Source organism: Corylus avellana, chromosome ca6, assembly GCF_901000735.1.
Source record: "Corylus avellana chromosome ca6, CavTom2PMs-1.0".
NCBI lineage: Eukaryota > Viridiplantae > Streptophyta > Magnoliopsida > Fagales > Betulaceae > Corylus > Corylus avellana.
The window spans coordinates 25,264,893-25,282,219 of NC_081546.1; the positions used below are offsets into that span (position 1 = coordinate 25,264,893).

General features: G+C 32.7%; 2 protein-coding genes across 4 annotated transcripts; both read right to left on the reverse strand.

Annotated features, from left to right (window-relative positions):
- Positions 1 to 3,783: 3,783 nt before the first annotated feature.
- LOC132184753 (uncharacterized) lies at positions 3,784 to 6,957 on the reverse strand. Of its 2 annotated transcripts, none has more exons than XM_059598494.1 (2): positions 6,832 to 6,957; positions 3,784 to 5,979 (listed from the first exon to the last, which is right to left on the reverse strand). In XM_059598494.1, exon 2 carries the CDS (start codon positions 5,395 to 5,397, stop codon positions 4,279 to 4,281), a length of 1,119 nt encoding a protein of 372 aa, XP_059454477.1. In that variant the 5' UTR covers positions 5,398 to 5,979; positions 6,832 to 6,957; the 3' UTR covers positions 3,784 to 4,278. The 2 variants fall into 2 exon arrangements, with proteins under 2 accessions (XP_059454477.1, XP_059454478.1); XM_059598495.1 differs by lacking the exon at positions 6,832 to 6,957 and adding an exon at positions 6,261 to 6,800.
- A 5,316-nt stretch (positions 6,958 to 12,273) lies between these two features.
- On the reverse strand, positions 12,274 to 16,716 carry LOC132185630 (uncharacterized). Of its 2 annotated transcripts, XR_009440618.1 has the most exons (7): positions 16,631 to 16,716; positions 14,244 to 14,339; positions 13,902 to 14,142; positions 13,558 to 13,809; positions 13,363 to 13,455; positions 12,726 to 13,100; positions 12,274 to 12,608 (listed from the first exon to the last, which is right to left on the reverse strand). XR_009440618.1 is itself a non-coding variant. In XM_059599389.1 (6 exons), the coding sequence occupies exons 3-5, from the start codon at positions 13,789 to 13,791 to the stop codon at positions 12,798 to 12,800; spliced, it is 630 nt and encodes a 209-aa protein (XP_059455372.1). In that variant the 5' UTR covers positions 13,792 to 13,809; positions 13,902 to 14,142; positions 14,244 to 14,695; the 3' UTR covers positions 12,274 to 12,608; positions 12,726 to 12,797. The 2 variants fall into 2 exon arrangements, 1 of the variants encoding a protein (XP_059455372.1); XM_059599389.1 differs by lacking the exon at positions 16,631 to 16,716 and having other exon boundaries at positions 14,244 to 14,695.
- Positions 16,717 to 17,327: the final 611 nt, after the last annotated feature.

Sequence of the window (17,327 nt, forward strand, 5' to 3'; positions counted from 1 at the left end):
CTTTCAATTCAGGATTTTCAATTTTTGAAATCAAAGTAAGAAGCAAATCTTCTTGTTCTTCTGATTTGGTCAGGACCGAACAAGCTTTTGTATTGCGGCAAGACTCAGCACAGCCAAATTTAAAGCAATTTTCAGAAATCTCAGAAGCAGAATGATAATCAGAATCAGAGGAAGATAGAAAATCATTATCAGAAGAAAAGTCAGAAAAATCATTGTTTTGAAAAATTCTAAAAAAATCTTTTCTTTGTTTTCATCATCAATATTTAAAGCATTAGTCTCTTTTTTAATCTTTTTGGGAGGTTTTGGGCACTTGTCAGCATAGTATCCTTTTTCTCCACAATTGAAACATTTATTCTTTGAAAAATATTTTTCAAATTTAAAATCTTTATTCTTTTTAGAAAATTTAGGCTTATTAAATTTTCTTTTCTTATGACTATTGTAATATGGAGGAGTTGATTTCATGAAGTTCTTGCCAGATTTCTTCCTATGCTTACGGAAAGGAGCAATAGGAGGTAATCCGAACTGTTCACAGAAATTTCCCATTTCATACTTAGCTTTCTTGGTGTTCTTAAGTTGTTGTCTGATCATTTTCTGATCAATACACATCTTGATGCCAAGTTTCTTAACTGTGGAGAATAAATCTCCATAAGTCAGGTTTTCAAAATCAATAAGATCAGTATCAGAATTAATCAATTCATCTTTCACTTTGTGAGCAAATAATGAAGGCAAACCATCAATAAACTTTTCTTTCCAATAAGGTTTTTGACTGTCAGGTCTAACCATTACACGAGAAAGAAAAACATCTTGATACCATCTATAGTCAGAGATAGTAGGGCATCGAAGATTATTCAAATAATCAGAAATTCGAGAAGTAATATTGGAAGGAGTACCAACAAATTTTTTTAATAATTGTATAAATCAAAGTGTTAACACCATCAGGTTCACCTTCTTCATTACACTTTACTGCTGTCCTGATCTGGTTTCTTACCTGCTCAGTGAGATAATTATCCCACCAATTCCTAAGAGTACCAGGGAATCCAATAGCAAGTAAATCCACAATATCAGCTTGGCTTTTATTGTGATTAGTAAGATAGGTGTTAGCAACCATGGACACATGATTCATCTTATTGAGCAAGTTCTTGCTCAGACAAACCATCAATATTCCATTTATACAATTTATCAGCAGAGACAGAAAATTGAGATTGGCGATATCTTTCTTCAAATTGTAAATCAGGAGGAGTAGGTTTTGGATAAAAATTCTTTGCAGGATCGAAAGATCTGAATCTGTCAAAGATCCTTTGGAGTTTTGGCTCCATGTCAATCTTGCCAAAGTTTTGTTCAATAATTTTAATATCAGAATCAGTAGAGTCATGAGATATTTCAGACTCAGAAGAGGAAGCTTTTTCAATAGCAAAATTCTGTCCAGAAGTACTGGCACGAGTCATTTTTAACTCAGAAAATAATTAGTCAACTTTCTCAATGTTCATTTGAGAAGTAGTTTTGAAACCAGAAGATTTCTTTAAATCAGGAAGAGAAATCAGAAGTTTCTCAATTTTAGGGGGAATAGAAACAATTTTTGAATCAGTAGAGGGAGAGGGAATTTTCTCTTCAATACGATCTAATTGTTGTCCTATAATATGAAGAGATTGAGAAACAAAATTATTTTGCTCGATAATTTTCCTATCATTATCAATAGGATCCTTACCCTGGGCTTTGAAAGGGGAACATTTAATAAGAACCTTATTACAATCAAGAAGAGTATTTTCAAGAGGAGGATGAGAAGATCTGACAATAGATTTATCTTCTTTAACAAAAATTTTTTTGACAACATTCAAAACATTATCGACAGGAAAATGTTTTTGAAGATAATAAAAAAATAAAATATGTTTTTGGGACTCAATCATCATCTCAGTCCATTTGACTTTAATGAGATTTTGTTCTTTTTCAGAATATTTGGCACGGTAAGCATGCCTTAAATCACGATTTTCTTTTAAATTAAAAGCTTTGGATAAAGCTGGACAATCAATAATAGAAAAGAAATCTTTAACTGGAGCAGTAATAACATTGCACTGAGGATGAGGATGAGGATGAGGATTAGGGGGAAGAGGAGCATCAAAATCTGAAGTAGAAGGAGAAATAGATCCACCTTCATCATCCGTTTGGGGATGATTTCTAGTAGAGTAAAAAGTAGAGGAAACTTGAGAATCTGTAAAAATTCCTTTAAGTTTCAAGTTAGGGTTAACAGAAGGATAAAGAGGAGGAGCGTTAAGAGACTCTTCCACATCCTTATCACGACGTCGAAGTCCATCTGTGGTTGTAGAACTAGCAAAAGAATTTCTTCGTTCGTTAAATAAAAGAGGTATTTCAATTTTGCTTGAAAGTCCTAAATCAGAAAAATTGATTTTAACAGATCCATCCATGTATTGCTGGATGTAATCAAGATTAGAGGCATCATTCATTACTCGAGAAGGTTTTGTAACATTTTCCAAAAGCCATTCGTTGGGGAGGTCAATCTCATCCCATCGAATCATTTTCGGAGTTTTAATATTAGCATTCTGAGTAGAACTTTGAATTAACAAAGTAGATTCACCTGAATTCTTGATCACAGCTTGTGGATCTAGATTCGTTTTCATCAATTTATAATAAATACGGTAGATGATAGCAGGGGGTCTACTACCTTCTTCCATATTATAACCAGAAATAAGAATATTCAGCGTTAAAGCTTTAAGAATATGAACATCATTCAAAGCAAGAGAAATATTAGGGAAAACATCAAAATGGACAGGACCATTAAACAGAGAAGACTGAATCATACCAAGAATACTGGTACGGAAATCAGCAAATCTAGCATCACGCAAACATAACAAAACAGAAGCATTGATACCAAGTCGAGTCAAAGGCTTGACTGCAACTTGAACAAAACCAATGTGCAAGAATTTGTAACCTTTAGCAAGAGAATCATTAACAAATTTTTTACTAAGCAAGGTAATAGTTTGATTATTACCCGATATAGCAAATGTTTGTTCAACAGTTTTAACAGAATATGAAATCTTAAAAGAAGATTTTAACCATGAAGTAGCATAAACATCAGAACCAGAAAGTTTTGGGATATTCCATTTATCAAATTTAAAGTCATTATCACCTTCAACCGAAAATTGTTCAAAATTAACCACGTCAGGTTGTAAACTTGAATTAGAGCTAACAGAAGAATTAGATTTCCACATTTTGACACACAAACTACACACAAAATCGCTCACTGGGCAAAGTCTTACAGAATTTCATCCTAGGTACTCACTCACAAGGCAAACTTCCTAAGCATATCTTTCCTAGACGCAAAACTATCCACACATACCCTTGGCCTAACCTGCATTTTCTTCTTCACGCCCTAACACGCCAACCCAGGCTTTCAACGGGACTTACAGATACCTCGCAAACTGTAGTGACGGGGTGGTGGACTACCGTTCAACAACTTGGAGCTCTACACAGATTAAGGTTAACAGGGAGTAAGAACTCAGAAAGATCAAGAGCAAGACGAGAGACAGGGAGGTCAAGAGGGAGCAGGGTGTACATTAAGACAGCAAAGAGACCGTAACTCTTATGGCTCTGATACCAAAGACGGGAGGGGAGGAAGAACAATATGCATAAGGATGCAGGGAGTAGGGGAAGGTGATAGTGTATGCAGAAAATAATTTAAATTAAAGCAGTAAAACCAGCCATGAGGCGGTAATGACAATAGTATAATGAAATTAAAAAACTGAAATTAAAATAGATGAGAAGCTGAAATCAAAACTTAAGATTAAAAATATCTTACAAAAGTAAGTGATAGAACTTACAGAAGTAAGTGATAGAGGAAGAGATACAAGAAGAAATAGGAAAGCAGGGGAATGGCTAGAGAGCTTGGGTAGTATTAAGCCTCTGCCTTACAATGGGGGAGGAGAGCCCGTTATATAGGCAAATTAAAGAAAGTAAAACAAATTACAATCATGCAACAAACAGTAAAAGTAGATTCCGCAGTACTGTGTAGTCCGCGGTCAAAAGTAAACAGTAGAAAGCACGTTCGGTGCCAATCTGGAACAGTAAAAGTGAACAGTAGTTTAGCACAGTAATCTTCAAATAGTGATGAATAGTAATCCGGAGAAAATTCTTGAGGAGAGAAACCAGCCGTTATGAGCCAGTCTGCAAATTTGAATAATTAAATCTGGGAATCAAGAGCCGTTATGAGGCTATTCTGAAAACTGAGAAACTTAGCCGTTATGAGGCCAATTCATCATAAGTCTTCTATGATGTATATATAGTAGTTTTCAAACCAGATCCACCTTCGTCATCCGTTGGAGGATGATTTCTAGTAGAGTAAAAAGCAGAAGAAACTTGGGAATCGATAGAAATTCCTTTGAGCTTCAAATCAGGGCTAACAGCAGGATAAAGAGGAGGAGGAGCGTTAAGAGACTCATCAACATCCTTATCTCGACGTCGAAGACCTTCTGAGGTGGTAGAACCAGCAAAAGAATTCCTTCGTTCGTTAACCAACAGAGGCCTTTCAATTCGACTTGAAAGTCCTAAATTAGAAAAATTAATTTTAACAGATCCATCCATGTATTGCTGGATGTAATAAAGATTAGAGGCATCATTCACTACTCGAGAAGGTTTTGTAACACCTTCCAAAAGCCACTCGTTAGGGAGGTCAATCTCATCCCAGCGAATCATTTTTGAAGTTTTGATACTAGCATTCTGAGTAGAACTTTGAATTAACAAAGTAGATTCACTTGGATTCTTGATCACAGCTTGTGAATCTAGATTTGTCTTCATCAATTTATAATAAATACGGTAGATGATAGCAAAGGGTCTCCTACCTTCTTCTATATTATAACCAGAAGTAAGAATATTCAGCGTCAAAGCTTTAAGAATATGAATATCAACCAAAGCAAGAGAAATATTGGGGAAAACATCGAAATGGACAGGACCATTAAACAGAGAAGACTGAATCATACCAAGAATACTAGTACGAAAATCAACAAATCTTGCGTCACGCAAACATAACAAAACAGAAACATTAATACCAAGTCGAGTCAATGGCTTGACTGCAACTTGAACAGAACCAATATGCAAAAATCTGTAACCTTTAGCAAGAGAATTATTAACAAACTTATTGTTAAACAAGGTAATAGTTTGATTATTACCAGAAATAGCAAAGGTTTGTTCAACAGTTTTAACAGAATATTCAGATTTAAAAAAAGATTTAAACCAAGAAGTAATGTAAACATCCTTAGCGTCAAGCTTAGGGATGTTCCATTTATCAAATCTGAAATCATTATCACTTTCAACAGAAAATTGTTCAAAATTAACCACGTTAGATGGTAAACTGGAATTAGAGCTAACAGAAGAATTAGATCTCCACATTTTGACACACAAACTAAACTCAAAATCACTCACTTGGTAAACTCTTACAGAATCTCATCCTAGGTACTCACTCACAAGGCAAACTTCCTAAGTATATCCTTTCTAGACACAAAACTATCCACACATACCCTTGGCCTTACACACAGTTTCTTCTTCACGCCCTAGTTGTTGAACGGTAGGTGTGATACCAACAAAAGTAAGTGATAGAACTTACAGAAGTAAGTGATAGAGGAGAAGAGAGGATACAAAATGAAACCAGGGGAATGGTCAAAAGTAATGGGTATCAGATTATCCCAAAAAAGCTTCTGCCTTACAATGGGGGAGGGGAGCCCGTTATATAAGTAAATAACATTGAGAAAAACAAAATACAATCATGATACAAATAGTAAAAGAAGATTTCGCGTTAGTGCGGTCAAAAGTAAATAGTAGAAAGTATGCGCACTGTGGAGTCGGCGCCAATCAGGAACAGTGAAAGTTTTCAATCAGAAACAGTAACTTGTCGGCACTGTAGTGTTGGCAGACAAGACAACAATAGTAACAGTAATTCGCTGTCGTCATGAACAGTGAATGTGAACAGTAATCCTGCACAGTGTATCAGCAGCATCAATGAACAGTAAAAAGTGAACAGTACTTTTGAAGTATATATATATATATATATATATATATATATATATATATATATATATCAGTTTGTGGCTTTTCGGTTGTTTTATATATATTTTTCCTAAATTTTCTATAGCAACCAAACAAAGGTTCGCTCATAATTATATATTAGAACCGTCAGATTCAATCAAACAATTGAGATGCCCTTTTTCTCATATACCAAACAGCAGAAAATTAATGGGATTGAAATTGAATTTTACCCATTTTAGACCGCAAGCTTCCCCGCAACCAAACAACGCCATTGTTCTGAATCTCAAACATCCAGCCATTATTTGAAACCCCAGAACCCCAAACCCCACATTTCATCAGTTTTCTCAGCACCCAAGCAAGGATTAACATTTAGAAAAAATAAATAATAAGTAAAAATGAAAAGGTCAGTAATAGTTAGTGAATATTACGTGACATGGCTTTTAACTACACTGATCTTAAAATCGAATTTCACCCCAAAATAGGTTGCTAAAGCTTGGGAGACATACATTGCTTACTTTTGCATTTGTTGCATTTGTTGCTTTCTTGAGTTTATGGGTTTTCTAGGCCGTATGGTGGAGATATTGGTTGAGAAATTGCTAGAGGCCGAATGGGGGTTTAAGTTTTCTAAGTTCATCAACAAAACTTCTGACTTAATTTCATTTCCCAATATTGCATTGAGTATCAAACAAAATATAAATAAGAAATGGATATGCAAACAAATAATAGGAATTTAATCTAAAATTAAACAGATGAAAAAATAAAGACATACATTTTAGGAGAAAAAAAATAATAATAATATACCTGTGAACTTTTTCTTTCCAAACCCTCCCATTCCTAAAATGACAATTATAGCATTTTTCCCAAATTTCATGTTGAGATGAGAAAGAGAGAAGGGGTTGAGCGGTTTTGGCTTCATGTTTTCTTTGATTTTGAGACTCTGGGAAAGTATGCTACTGGGATGGCTTGTTCAATAAAGGCCAACTCTATGAGAAATTAGATGTGACGTGTCTTTTTGCTAATAAAAATGTCATTGATACTTTTACCACTCTTTTTATGTTATATTAAAAAATGGAAAAATTTCACTTTAATCCAGTAAATTTGTATGCAATTTGACAAATCTTTTATAAATTTTTAAATCTCTCAATTTGAACATCTAAACTTTTAATTGCTCTTAATGTGGACCCTTTCGTCAATTTTAACAGTTAAAAAAAAAAAAAAAGTTTTAGAATTAAGGGTAAAATTGAAATTTTATATAAAAATTAGAGGTATAAACATCATGTAATGTTTAAAATCTAACGGAGATATCCATATTGAGAGCAATTGAAAGTTCATTGGTCTAAAGTGAGAGATTTAAAAATTTGAAAAAAATTTGTTAAATTACATGAAAATTCATAGGTTAAACTGAAGTTTCTCTTTAAATATATAAAAGAGATTTAGAGTAAAACACTTTCATTTCTCTGGATGTTTTCTTAGTTTTAAGAACATCAACATAATTTGTTTTATCTAATTTTTTTTTTTTAAAAAAAATAATAATTCTACACTTAAAAAAATAAAATAAAATAAATAAAAAGCTAATGCTTTCACTCCACACGACCAAGAAAAAATGCATGTGGAATCACGGGGTTAACAGGTTGGCATTGATTGAATATTGAATCATTGATGGCATGTCCAAGAAAAAGATAGGAAGAATAGGTATTTTCATCGGCTAGTGGGGAGCAGCGCATGCATCAACTATCAAGGCAGGACACTGCTCGAAAAGATGCTTAGGGGGACGTGTACCGAAGGAAAAGGCAAAGAAAAAACACAAAACGAAAAGGCCAAAGTCTTTTTACAAAAACTTGTACCGCACCAAAAGATGGGACGTGTTTCGGTGGAAAAGGCCAAACTATTTTAGGCTATGTTCGGTAAAAGAGTGGACTAGATGAATTTAAAAGTTAAAAAAAAAAAAAAATTCAAAATTAACCTCAATATTCATATTCTTATGTCATATCTTATATGACTCGTTCAAATTTGAGCTCAATAAATTTTACCATGTCGATTTGATCCGTTTGGAAAAGATGGAGAAAGTAGTTGACATATCCTTTTTATTTTTATTTTCATATATTTTTAAGTGATTTTATTTTTATTATTAAATTTGAGATAAATTTTTAAAAAATTTTGATCTAATAATAATAATAATAAAATTAGAATATGTAGTATTACTCCATAAAAAAAGAGTGTCGTACACTTACACCCGATGTAGTCGAACTTAACTGGCACAAGCCCTTTTACAGAAATGAGAAAATGTCTTCTTACGACCCAATAATGAAACAATAAAGTGGGTTACATTCTGCTTTTAGTTGATATAAAAGGTATTAAGCTAAACGTAATAGGTGTAAGTGAGTGGACTTCCATATGCATTATGCCACATTGTTTCAGTCTCACTAACCGTGTTTGACACCGGATCCCAACCAAACCCTGTCTGATAATCTAAGAGGTCTTTAAATTCTCAATAGGTGATTCTCAATCGTTTGAACTTGTCACTACACTGCACTGCAGTGTACTTAAACCCAACAATGTTAAAAAATTCAGATGCTATGGAATCCAACTTCTCTTTGTGGATGCGCCCCTTGACAATTTTGCCGCGGTTCAGCATGTCCACCAAATATGCCATGAAGGTGGTTTCAATATATGGTAGCCATTGCGCATCAATGTTCGACATCTAATTTAGCATAAAGAATAACAATATAAAGAAATCCTATGATTTATTTCAGAAACTACGAAATATATACCCAACAAAACTTTGACTTGATTTCATTTTTCAATATTGTATTTATATATGCAAACAAATAATAGGAATCTAAAATTAAACGGATGGAAAAATAAAGACATACATTTTATGTGGCTTCTAACGTGACTTGTCACCAAATCTAAGTAATTAAATGAATAAAATTTTAAAACAATTGATAAATTAATATCATATCGTAAGTAATATTCTAAAAAAAATGCAATAGTCAAAAGCAAGTACCTTGTGGAAGTGATGCAGAGCAGAACCAGATGAAGAGCAAGGCTCAGCAGTTGATAAGGCAAAATCAGATGACGTATTTCCTGGGGCTGGTGTTGGGCAGTAGGAGATGGATGGTCTTGATTCTTGTTTTTGCCTTGGACAGTGATACGTTTTCCTTTTGCTCAGTCGAGGCTTTCTCTTTACGTTTACCTATGATTTCTTTTTTCTTTTTTGGTTCTCTAATCTTTTTTCATGGTGTCTTTATTGTATGAAAGCACTTTCCGTATCATTAATTTCATATAAAAGCATTAGGCAAATCTTTTATAATAATCAGATTTGATTATTATTAATATTTTTTCTCTTCAGCAAAATAATTATTTTGTAGTTTTTTCTTTTAATATAAATAGTAAATAGATTAAGTATATTTATTATTCACACTATAAGTTTTGTTTATTATTATTTTTTTTTCTCAATTTCTTTATTTTACTCTCTCCTCCTCATTCTTTTCTACTATCTCCCACACAAAATAATATTTTAAAAAAATAAAGATTAAAATAGATAATTTGTTAAGATATACAAAAAAACAATGAGTAATTAAATTAAAAATTTGTATTTTTTCGGTTTCTACTAGAGATGCCGTAATAATATCTCGAAAAAACTTGATAGCACGTCCAAGAAAAAGATACAAGCGCATGCATCAAGCCCGTCAGATGGCTTAAATGCAGGACATAGTACTGCAAGAAACTGTGGCACAACTTTACCCGGAGCCCAAAGCGTAAACCCATTTTCTTCTTATATCAAAATATTTTTCCAAACAAAACAGAAGGTTAGCGCAAGAAATACAATAAATAAATAAATAGAAGAGATAAATGGGTTTGGAAAGACCGCAAACGTGAAAGAATGACATAAGGGACTGAGAAAACCATTTTCAGGTTAATAACCAAACATGGGAAAATAAACAAGTCTTCCTATAAACAGTTTTCAGCTTAAAACATTTATTGACAGAAAAAAATTTTACACAAACAAACGAGTTTAAGAACCTTTTTTTAAAAAATAGACGTGTCAAGGAATAAATTTTTTAATGCGTATAGCCTATGGGTTTGATATTTATTATTAATATTGAGTTTAGGCTTAACTTAAAGCTTAAGACTAGGCTCAACTGTATTGAGAAATGCTAGGTCTCATTTTTCCAATCATCTTTTAATTATTTTTTTTTTAAAAAATGAATTCAAATTCATCATTAATTACATTTGTGGTTTACTGGTGAGTCTTATATATTTAATTGTAGATTAAAAATATATATATATATATATATATATATATATATATATATATGAAGATGGTAAGGAGAACCAAGCCTAGATTTTCTCAGTTTAATAATTAGTTAATTTTTTAATAACGTTGAGCTTTGTAATGCTACGCATATTTTTTGACGTGACTTTCAAAATTAGCATTTGATTTTTATAATTTTTTGTTTATACCCTCTCAAAATTTAGAATTGCTAAGGATATTAACTCTTTTATTAAGATAAATGAGATGCCTAAACAAATTGAAAAACAAAATGCTCAAATGACAACAAAAGATGCGATGATTGAGGCCCGTTTTCGCCACCTTGAGGTCATGTTCGGGTCGACCTCCGGATCCACGCCTGAGGTGACTCAACATAAAACTCCTATAGACAGAGGTAATGTTATATTTATGTTGTTTTTGTTTGTCTTTTGTTAACAAAACTTGGTGCTACCTCTTATAGCTCTGCTGAGAACTTGATCAAGCTCTAGTGTTACCCAATGTCTTTCTACTGAGAACTTGATCAGTGGCAGCAATTAAGTGGCAACTAGTAATTTAAATATCAAAGTCAAAGGGTCCAAAAATTGAACTTCGACTCCGTCAATTCACGCTCTATTTAAAATTAAATTGGGATTCCATCAAACAAAATTAAATGAAAAAAGTTGCAAAACAACAATTTCATTACATATCACATGAAGACGTCTTTCAACTTTTTTAATCATCTTTTTTCTTTTCCTTTCTTTTCACTCCAATACTTTGTCTTATACGATGGACAAAAAACATACTTGAAGCAACTGTGGGCCAGAAGCAAGTAAATTACAATAATAACCCCTATAGGATCACGCTGTGCTAATTACAATTGACATTAATGCTCGTGACATAAATCAGAATCATACTGATTTTGTGTGCGTATGTTTGTTCAACCCAATAGAGCACAAATAGACAACATTTCTTTATTCATATATTGTTGAAAATTATGACCAAGAACTAGAAAAAATAATGGAGTTAGTGAAATAATCCAACAACCACCCACAAAAAATTTTGTTGAGTGAAAACTAACTAGGGAAATAATCACTGCAAGTTTAAATCAGATAAATCCGGAGAAATTCACAAAAAACTGAAAATATCATTTAGTAAAAAACAAATGTTGAAAAAAAAAAATTGAAGAAAAGAGACAAAAATTTAAAAAAAGATCATCTAAATGAGACCTTCTTGGGGTGTTAAACTAGTTCTTAGATCTAACTACAAGCTTGGTCTAGCTCACTGATCTGAAACAAACAATCACGTGAACAAACTAAAATAGAGAAAGCAGAAATAGAGCTTAGCAAATAAATGAAATATCTCACTTTTGAAATACCAAACTACTTCCAAAAGCTGCTAAAAAAAAATAATCAAGCTTTAGCTCTTCTAATTCAAAAGCACTAAAAATAAAAATAAAAAAGAACAACTAAGACTAGAAGTAATTCTTGTTTCCTAAAACAAATAACTTTAAGACAAAAAAAAAGATCATCGGCCATAATTACCACAATCAAACACAAGCACAAACTTATAAGATTAATGAGGTCACAAACGCAAACTAACAAACAAATACAATCAAAAACTAAACACTCAAATTCACATTCTACTCATCCTTATAACTCCATGCAAGCCTTCCGCTCGCTACATTTCACAGTACTTCCACCAACAAGTGACTGACAATAGGTTTGAACTAACTTACCATCAATCTAGTCCTTTAGTGCAACAATATAATGCCTATCTTTCTCTCCTGCGATTCTACATACACTTAAAAAAAAAAATAGTGTTATATATTTGTATTAAATGGAATTAACTTCCACCAACAAGTGGATGATAATGGGATTGAAATATCTTACCCATTGTTATCTAAGTCTTTTAGAGCCACAACTCCTTGCACATCTTCCACCCATGCCATCCTGCATACACTTTAAAATGAACTATTGTTATATAATATTAATCTCTTGCATTGTTTACTCAACTTGATAAACATGTCAAGAAAGGTTCACCCACTCAAAGTTCTTAAACAAAAAAAACTGTTTGCAGTTTTTCCCTTCCAACACAAACCAAATTTGTTATAATTTTTGAAATATTAAAACTTCTTCAACAAAGTACAACTGAAGCACCTCCAAGTTCTTAAACATTCAAATTATTTAAAGTTCTAACCCTCTATTATATACCAAATTTGTGACAAATCTTAATAATATTAAAATAAAATCTTGAACAAAATACAACAAAAGTTCTTTCAAACGTTGCTTCCGCTTGCTTGAGATCCATAAGAGCTCCCTCCAATCTTAGAAAAAATAAAATCCATATCATAATCAATGATCTTTCTAACAATTACTTGATATGTGTGTGAAATAATTAAAATTAAATTAAATTAAGAAGGTGCTAGGCAAGATTCTTTTACCCTCTTAGATGTTTTAGTAGCCTTTCCATTTGTGCTTGCATAGCAGCTTGAAATGCTTTTGACTCCATAATTTCAGCCTGGAATGCAGCAACTGCATCCCGCATTTTTTGCCTCCATAGGAGCTTGTGATGCTTTTGACTCCTTAATTTCAGCAAGCATAGCAGTTAGTTTCTCTTTAGTTTCTAGTTGTTTAGCCAAGCAGTCATCATGGTTTTGTTGGATGCGTGCTGATGAGAAATTTGACCGGGTACGTATAGCACCACAACCATTTCCTCTAACATGTCCTGAGCGACATTCACCTAGCACCTCTAAGACAATGTCTTCTTGGATGGCATTAGTGTTGTCGAAATTTGCCGTCATTGATTTCATTTCATTCTGTACAAACCATATAAACCTCAACTAAATAAATCATGCTAGTTCATTAGACATATTCATCATGAGTACCTATTTCATTCACTTACATATTTACTCTCAGCATATTCACTCATAAATTTTCCATTCCTTTAACTGAGCACATCCTTGTATATTTGTATGGAATTGTGTATGGCATTAGTTTTCTTTGTCTATACATAATATACATAATTAACTATTACCCTGAAGAACATTACTATAAAAGCTTAACACTATATATTCTTACCTTCTTGTGAATGACATTGATGAACGTCGAGGCACCAGCGGTATGATTTGTTTTCATCTTTGCTCTATTTTTCTTATTTCGCACAAATTTGGCCTACAAAAATTCAATCAAAAAATATATTCATTTCATTTTTTATAGTTGAATACAAATCTTAGAAATAATAACCGACTATTTATTTGAATAAGATGCATTTACCTTCCACGAGTCGGCTTCGAATAAGTCACATATAGTAGGCCTTTGTTTCGAACAAATACCATTTGGAACATTGGCTCTCGCCTCGACTTGAGCGTTGGCCACCGCAACTAAATCCCGGCTCTGCACGTCTTTAAAATAAATTTTGTATTTTTTTAGGTGCAATTTGGAGTGTGTCCTATTATAGGCCAGACGTAATTGATACTTTAAATCATCATTGTACTTTTTTAACTCCATATCCAAAATGAACTTACCCTGAGACATAATAATTATGAAGACAATGGTCAAAAGTTTGACACATTATTTGTAGCAAGTGACATAATACACATACACAATAAGATTTATACCTTCACACGTTCACCCAATATCTTCAAATTTTATTTCAGACCATGCTCCTGCTCTGATAATGGAGGTCACAATGATCAAGGACAATCTTAGAAATTATCCTTAACCACACCCCAGCATTTTCGCCCACAGGTACAACATAGTCATCCTTGAATTCCAAAGTGAGCGGACCATCCTTATCTATTATACCATTAACGTTCAAATTCTTGTTTTGACCTCTTGGCCGTCTAACAAGCGTGCTAGCTATTAATCAAAATATGAAAACGTAATTATTTGTATCTGGAAAAGTAGTTCGCAGAGTGTATGCAACAAACTAATAAGAAAAAGACCTTATAAACACTTACAGCTTGCGGTTGGTGCGACTCCCGATGAGTGTATGTCATCAGACCGCTCATGGGAATGATGGCCTTCCGCCAAATCAAGGGCCTCTAGAAAGAGAGCTGTCAAAGAGAGAAAAGTGCGCCGAAATGAGAGAGAGAGAGTGAGTGAGAGATCAAGAGTGATGAGGGAGGTCGAATTTTGGTGATTAGGGATTTTGGTCAAAAAATATGGTATGAAATTTTCAGAAACTGCACCAATAGATGGCGCTAATTTATTTTGCGCTCTCAATAGTGGCGACTACGGTCGCCGATAATGACTTCAAATAGTGGTGACCCAATATGTTGCCACTGTTTGTGATATTTTTTTTTTAGGATCGATTAGATATTTAATCGATCATTTGAACCTATCACAATCAATCGAATTAATTCACTCGGATCGATTGGATGTTTGATAAATCATTTAATCTTATCACGATCAATCCAACTAATTCATTAGGAGCGATCAGATGTTTGATCGATACTTTGAATCATATCACGCTAAATTGTATTCATTCAGTAAGATCGATCAGGTGTTTGATAAATAATTTGATCTTATTACGATCAATCGAATTAATTCAATAAGATCGATCGAACATTTAATTCTATCACGATCAATCGAATTAATTCATTATGATCGATCAGATGTTTGATCGATCATTTGATCATATCACGATCAATCGAATTAATTCACCAAGATCGATCGATTGTTCGATCAAACATTTAAATAAGAATAAGGAGAAAACTTCAATAATAATATAGAAACAAAATTAACTTTTCTAAGCGTTTTAATTAAATAGGAGAATTTGTTTTCACGATCAATTGAACAAATTTACCATGATCGATCGGTCGTTTAATCGAAAATTTGATCGTATCATGGTCAATCGAACTAATTTATTTAGATCGATCGGTTGTTCGATCAAACAATTAAATAAGAATAAGAAATAAAAAACTTCAATAATAATATATTAAAAAAATTAATTTTTTTAAGCATTTTAATTTAATAGGGTAATTTGATTCGTTTAAAAGAAAAAAAAATAAATATTGATTTTTTATATAAAATAAGAATAAAAAACAGAAAAACAGAAAAAAATTCAACAATAATTACAATATTATTAGAGGTGAAATTTTGAGAAATAACTTTTTTCTAATATATATGTAAGGTTAATATCATCGCACAATATTTATTATTTATTTATTTATTTATTATTATTATTTTGGGGGTAGGAAGTTGTGACCCTAAATTCACTGCTATTGACCAATCATCAGCGGCGACGCCCAAGACTTGCCGCTATTTACCCTAATTAGCGACAACCATGAATTTTTAATTACTTTTTCTCATATCAATAGCATCGACACTAAAGTCACTGCTAATGACCACTTATCAGTCGCGACTCTCAAGAGTTGCTGCGGTTGAACCTCATTAACGGCAACTGTATAGTCGCCACTAATGAGTTTTTAATTACTTTTCTCCTATCAATGGCAGCGACCCTCAAGTCGCCGCAAATGATCATGCATCAACAGTGACTATAAAGCCGCCATGATTGACCCTTAGAAGGTCGCTACTAATGAGCTTTGTAATTATTTTTATTATTTTTTTACGTCAATAGCGGCAACCATAAAGCTGCCGCCAATGACCACTCGTCAGCTGCAATTCTCAAGCGTCGCTGCTATTGACCCTCATCGGTGGTTGCCACTGACTGAATCTTATTAGCGGCAACATATTGATGTTTAATAGCAGCTATTGTTGTTGCTGCTAAATAATTTTTTGTTTTTGTTTTGTTTTTAGCAGCCACTGCTATTGGTCAATAGCAGCGACCGTTTGGTCGCTAAAGACCGTAATGCTTGTAGTGAACGCCTATTATTGTGAATCTCAGACGTCCAGCCATTATTTGAAACCCCAGAACCCGAACCCTACCTTCCATCAGTTTTCTCAGCACCCAAGCAAGGATTAACATTTAGAAAAAATAAATAACAAATAAAAATAAAAAGGTCAGTAATAGTTAGTGAATATTACGTGGCATGGCTTTTAACTAAACTGGTCTTAAAATCAAATTTCACCCCAAAATAGGTTGCTAAAGCTTGGGAGACATACATTGCTTACTTTTGCATATGTTGTTTTCTTGAGTTTATGGGTTTTCTAGGCCGTATGGTGGACAAATTGGTTGAGAAATTGCTGGAGGCCGAATGGGTGTTTAAGTTTTCTAAGTTCATCAACAAAATTTCACTTGATTTCATTTTTCAATATTGCATCGAGTATCCAACAAAATATAAATAATAAATAGACATACAAACAAATAATAGGAATTTAATCTAAAATTAAACAGACAAAAAAATAAAGTCATACATTTTAGGAAAAATATATATATATATACCTGTGAACTTTGTCTTTCCAAACCCTCCCATTCCTAAGATGAAAATTATAGTATTTTTCTCAAATTTCATGTTGAGATGAAAAAGAGAGAAGGGGTTGAGCGGTTTTGTAGGACAGTATGCTACTGGGATGGCTGGTTAAATAAAGGCCAACTTACTTGCCAGCTGGGTGAGTATGAGAAACTAGATGTGACGTGTCTTTTTGCTAATAAAAATGTCATTGATACTTTTACTGCCCTTTTTATGTTATATTAAAAATACAGAAAACTTCATTTTAATTCACTAAATTTACTAGCGATTTGATAAATTTTTTTAAAATTCTTAAATTTCTGAATTTGAATATTTAAGTTTTCAATTGCTTTTAATGCGGACCTCTTTATCAATTTTAACCGTTAAAATATGAAAAAAGATCAAAACCTTCTTGATTTTTTTTTTCAAATAAAAAAACGTTTTGGAATTAAAGGTAAAGTTAAAATTTTATACAAAAATCAGGGATATAAACGTCATATAATATTTAAAATTTAACGGAGTGATCCATATTAAAAATTTGAGAGCAATTACAAGTTTAAAGGTTCAAAGTGAAAATTTTGAAAATTTGAAAAAAAATTGTCAAAACACGTAAAAATTCATCGACTAAATTGAAGTTCCCCTTAATAATATAAAAGAAATTTAGAGTAACATTTTCATTTCTCTGGATGT

What these genes read in the sequence shown, in the direction of transcription:
- LOC132185630 (XM_059599389.1), bottom strand. Translation starts at nt 13,791, where the DNA reads ATGGAGTTAAAAAAGTACAATGATGATTTAAAGTATCAATTACGTCTG. An exon ending in TCGAAGCCGACTCGTGGAAG is followed by an intron (nt 13,456 to 13,557) that starts GTAAATGCATCT and finishes GAATTTTTGTAG; the next exon opens with GCCAAATTTGTGCGAAATAA. An exon ending in TCAATGTCATTCACAAGAAG is followed by an intron (nt 13,101 to 13,362) that starts GTAAGAATATAT and finishes TGGTTTGTACAG; the next exon opens with AATGAAATGAAATCAATGAC.
- LOC132184753 (XM_059598494.1), bottom strand. Translation starts at nt 5,397, where the DNA reads ATGTGGAGATCTAATTCTTCTGTTAGCTCTAATTCCAGTTTACCATCT.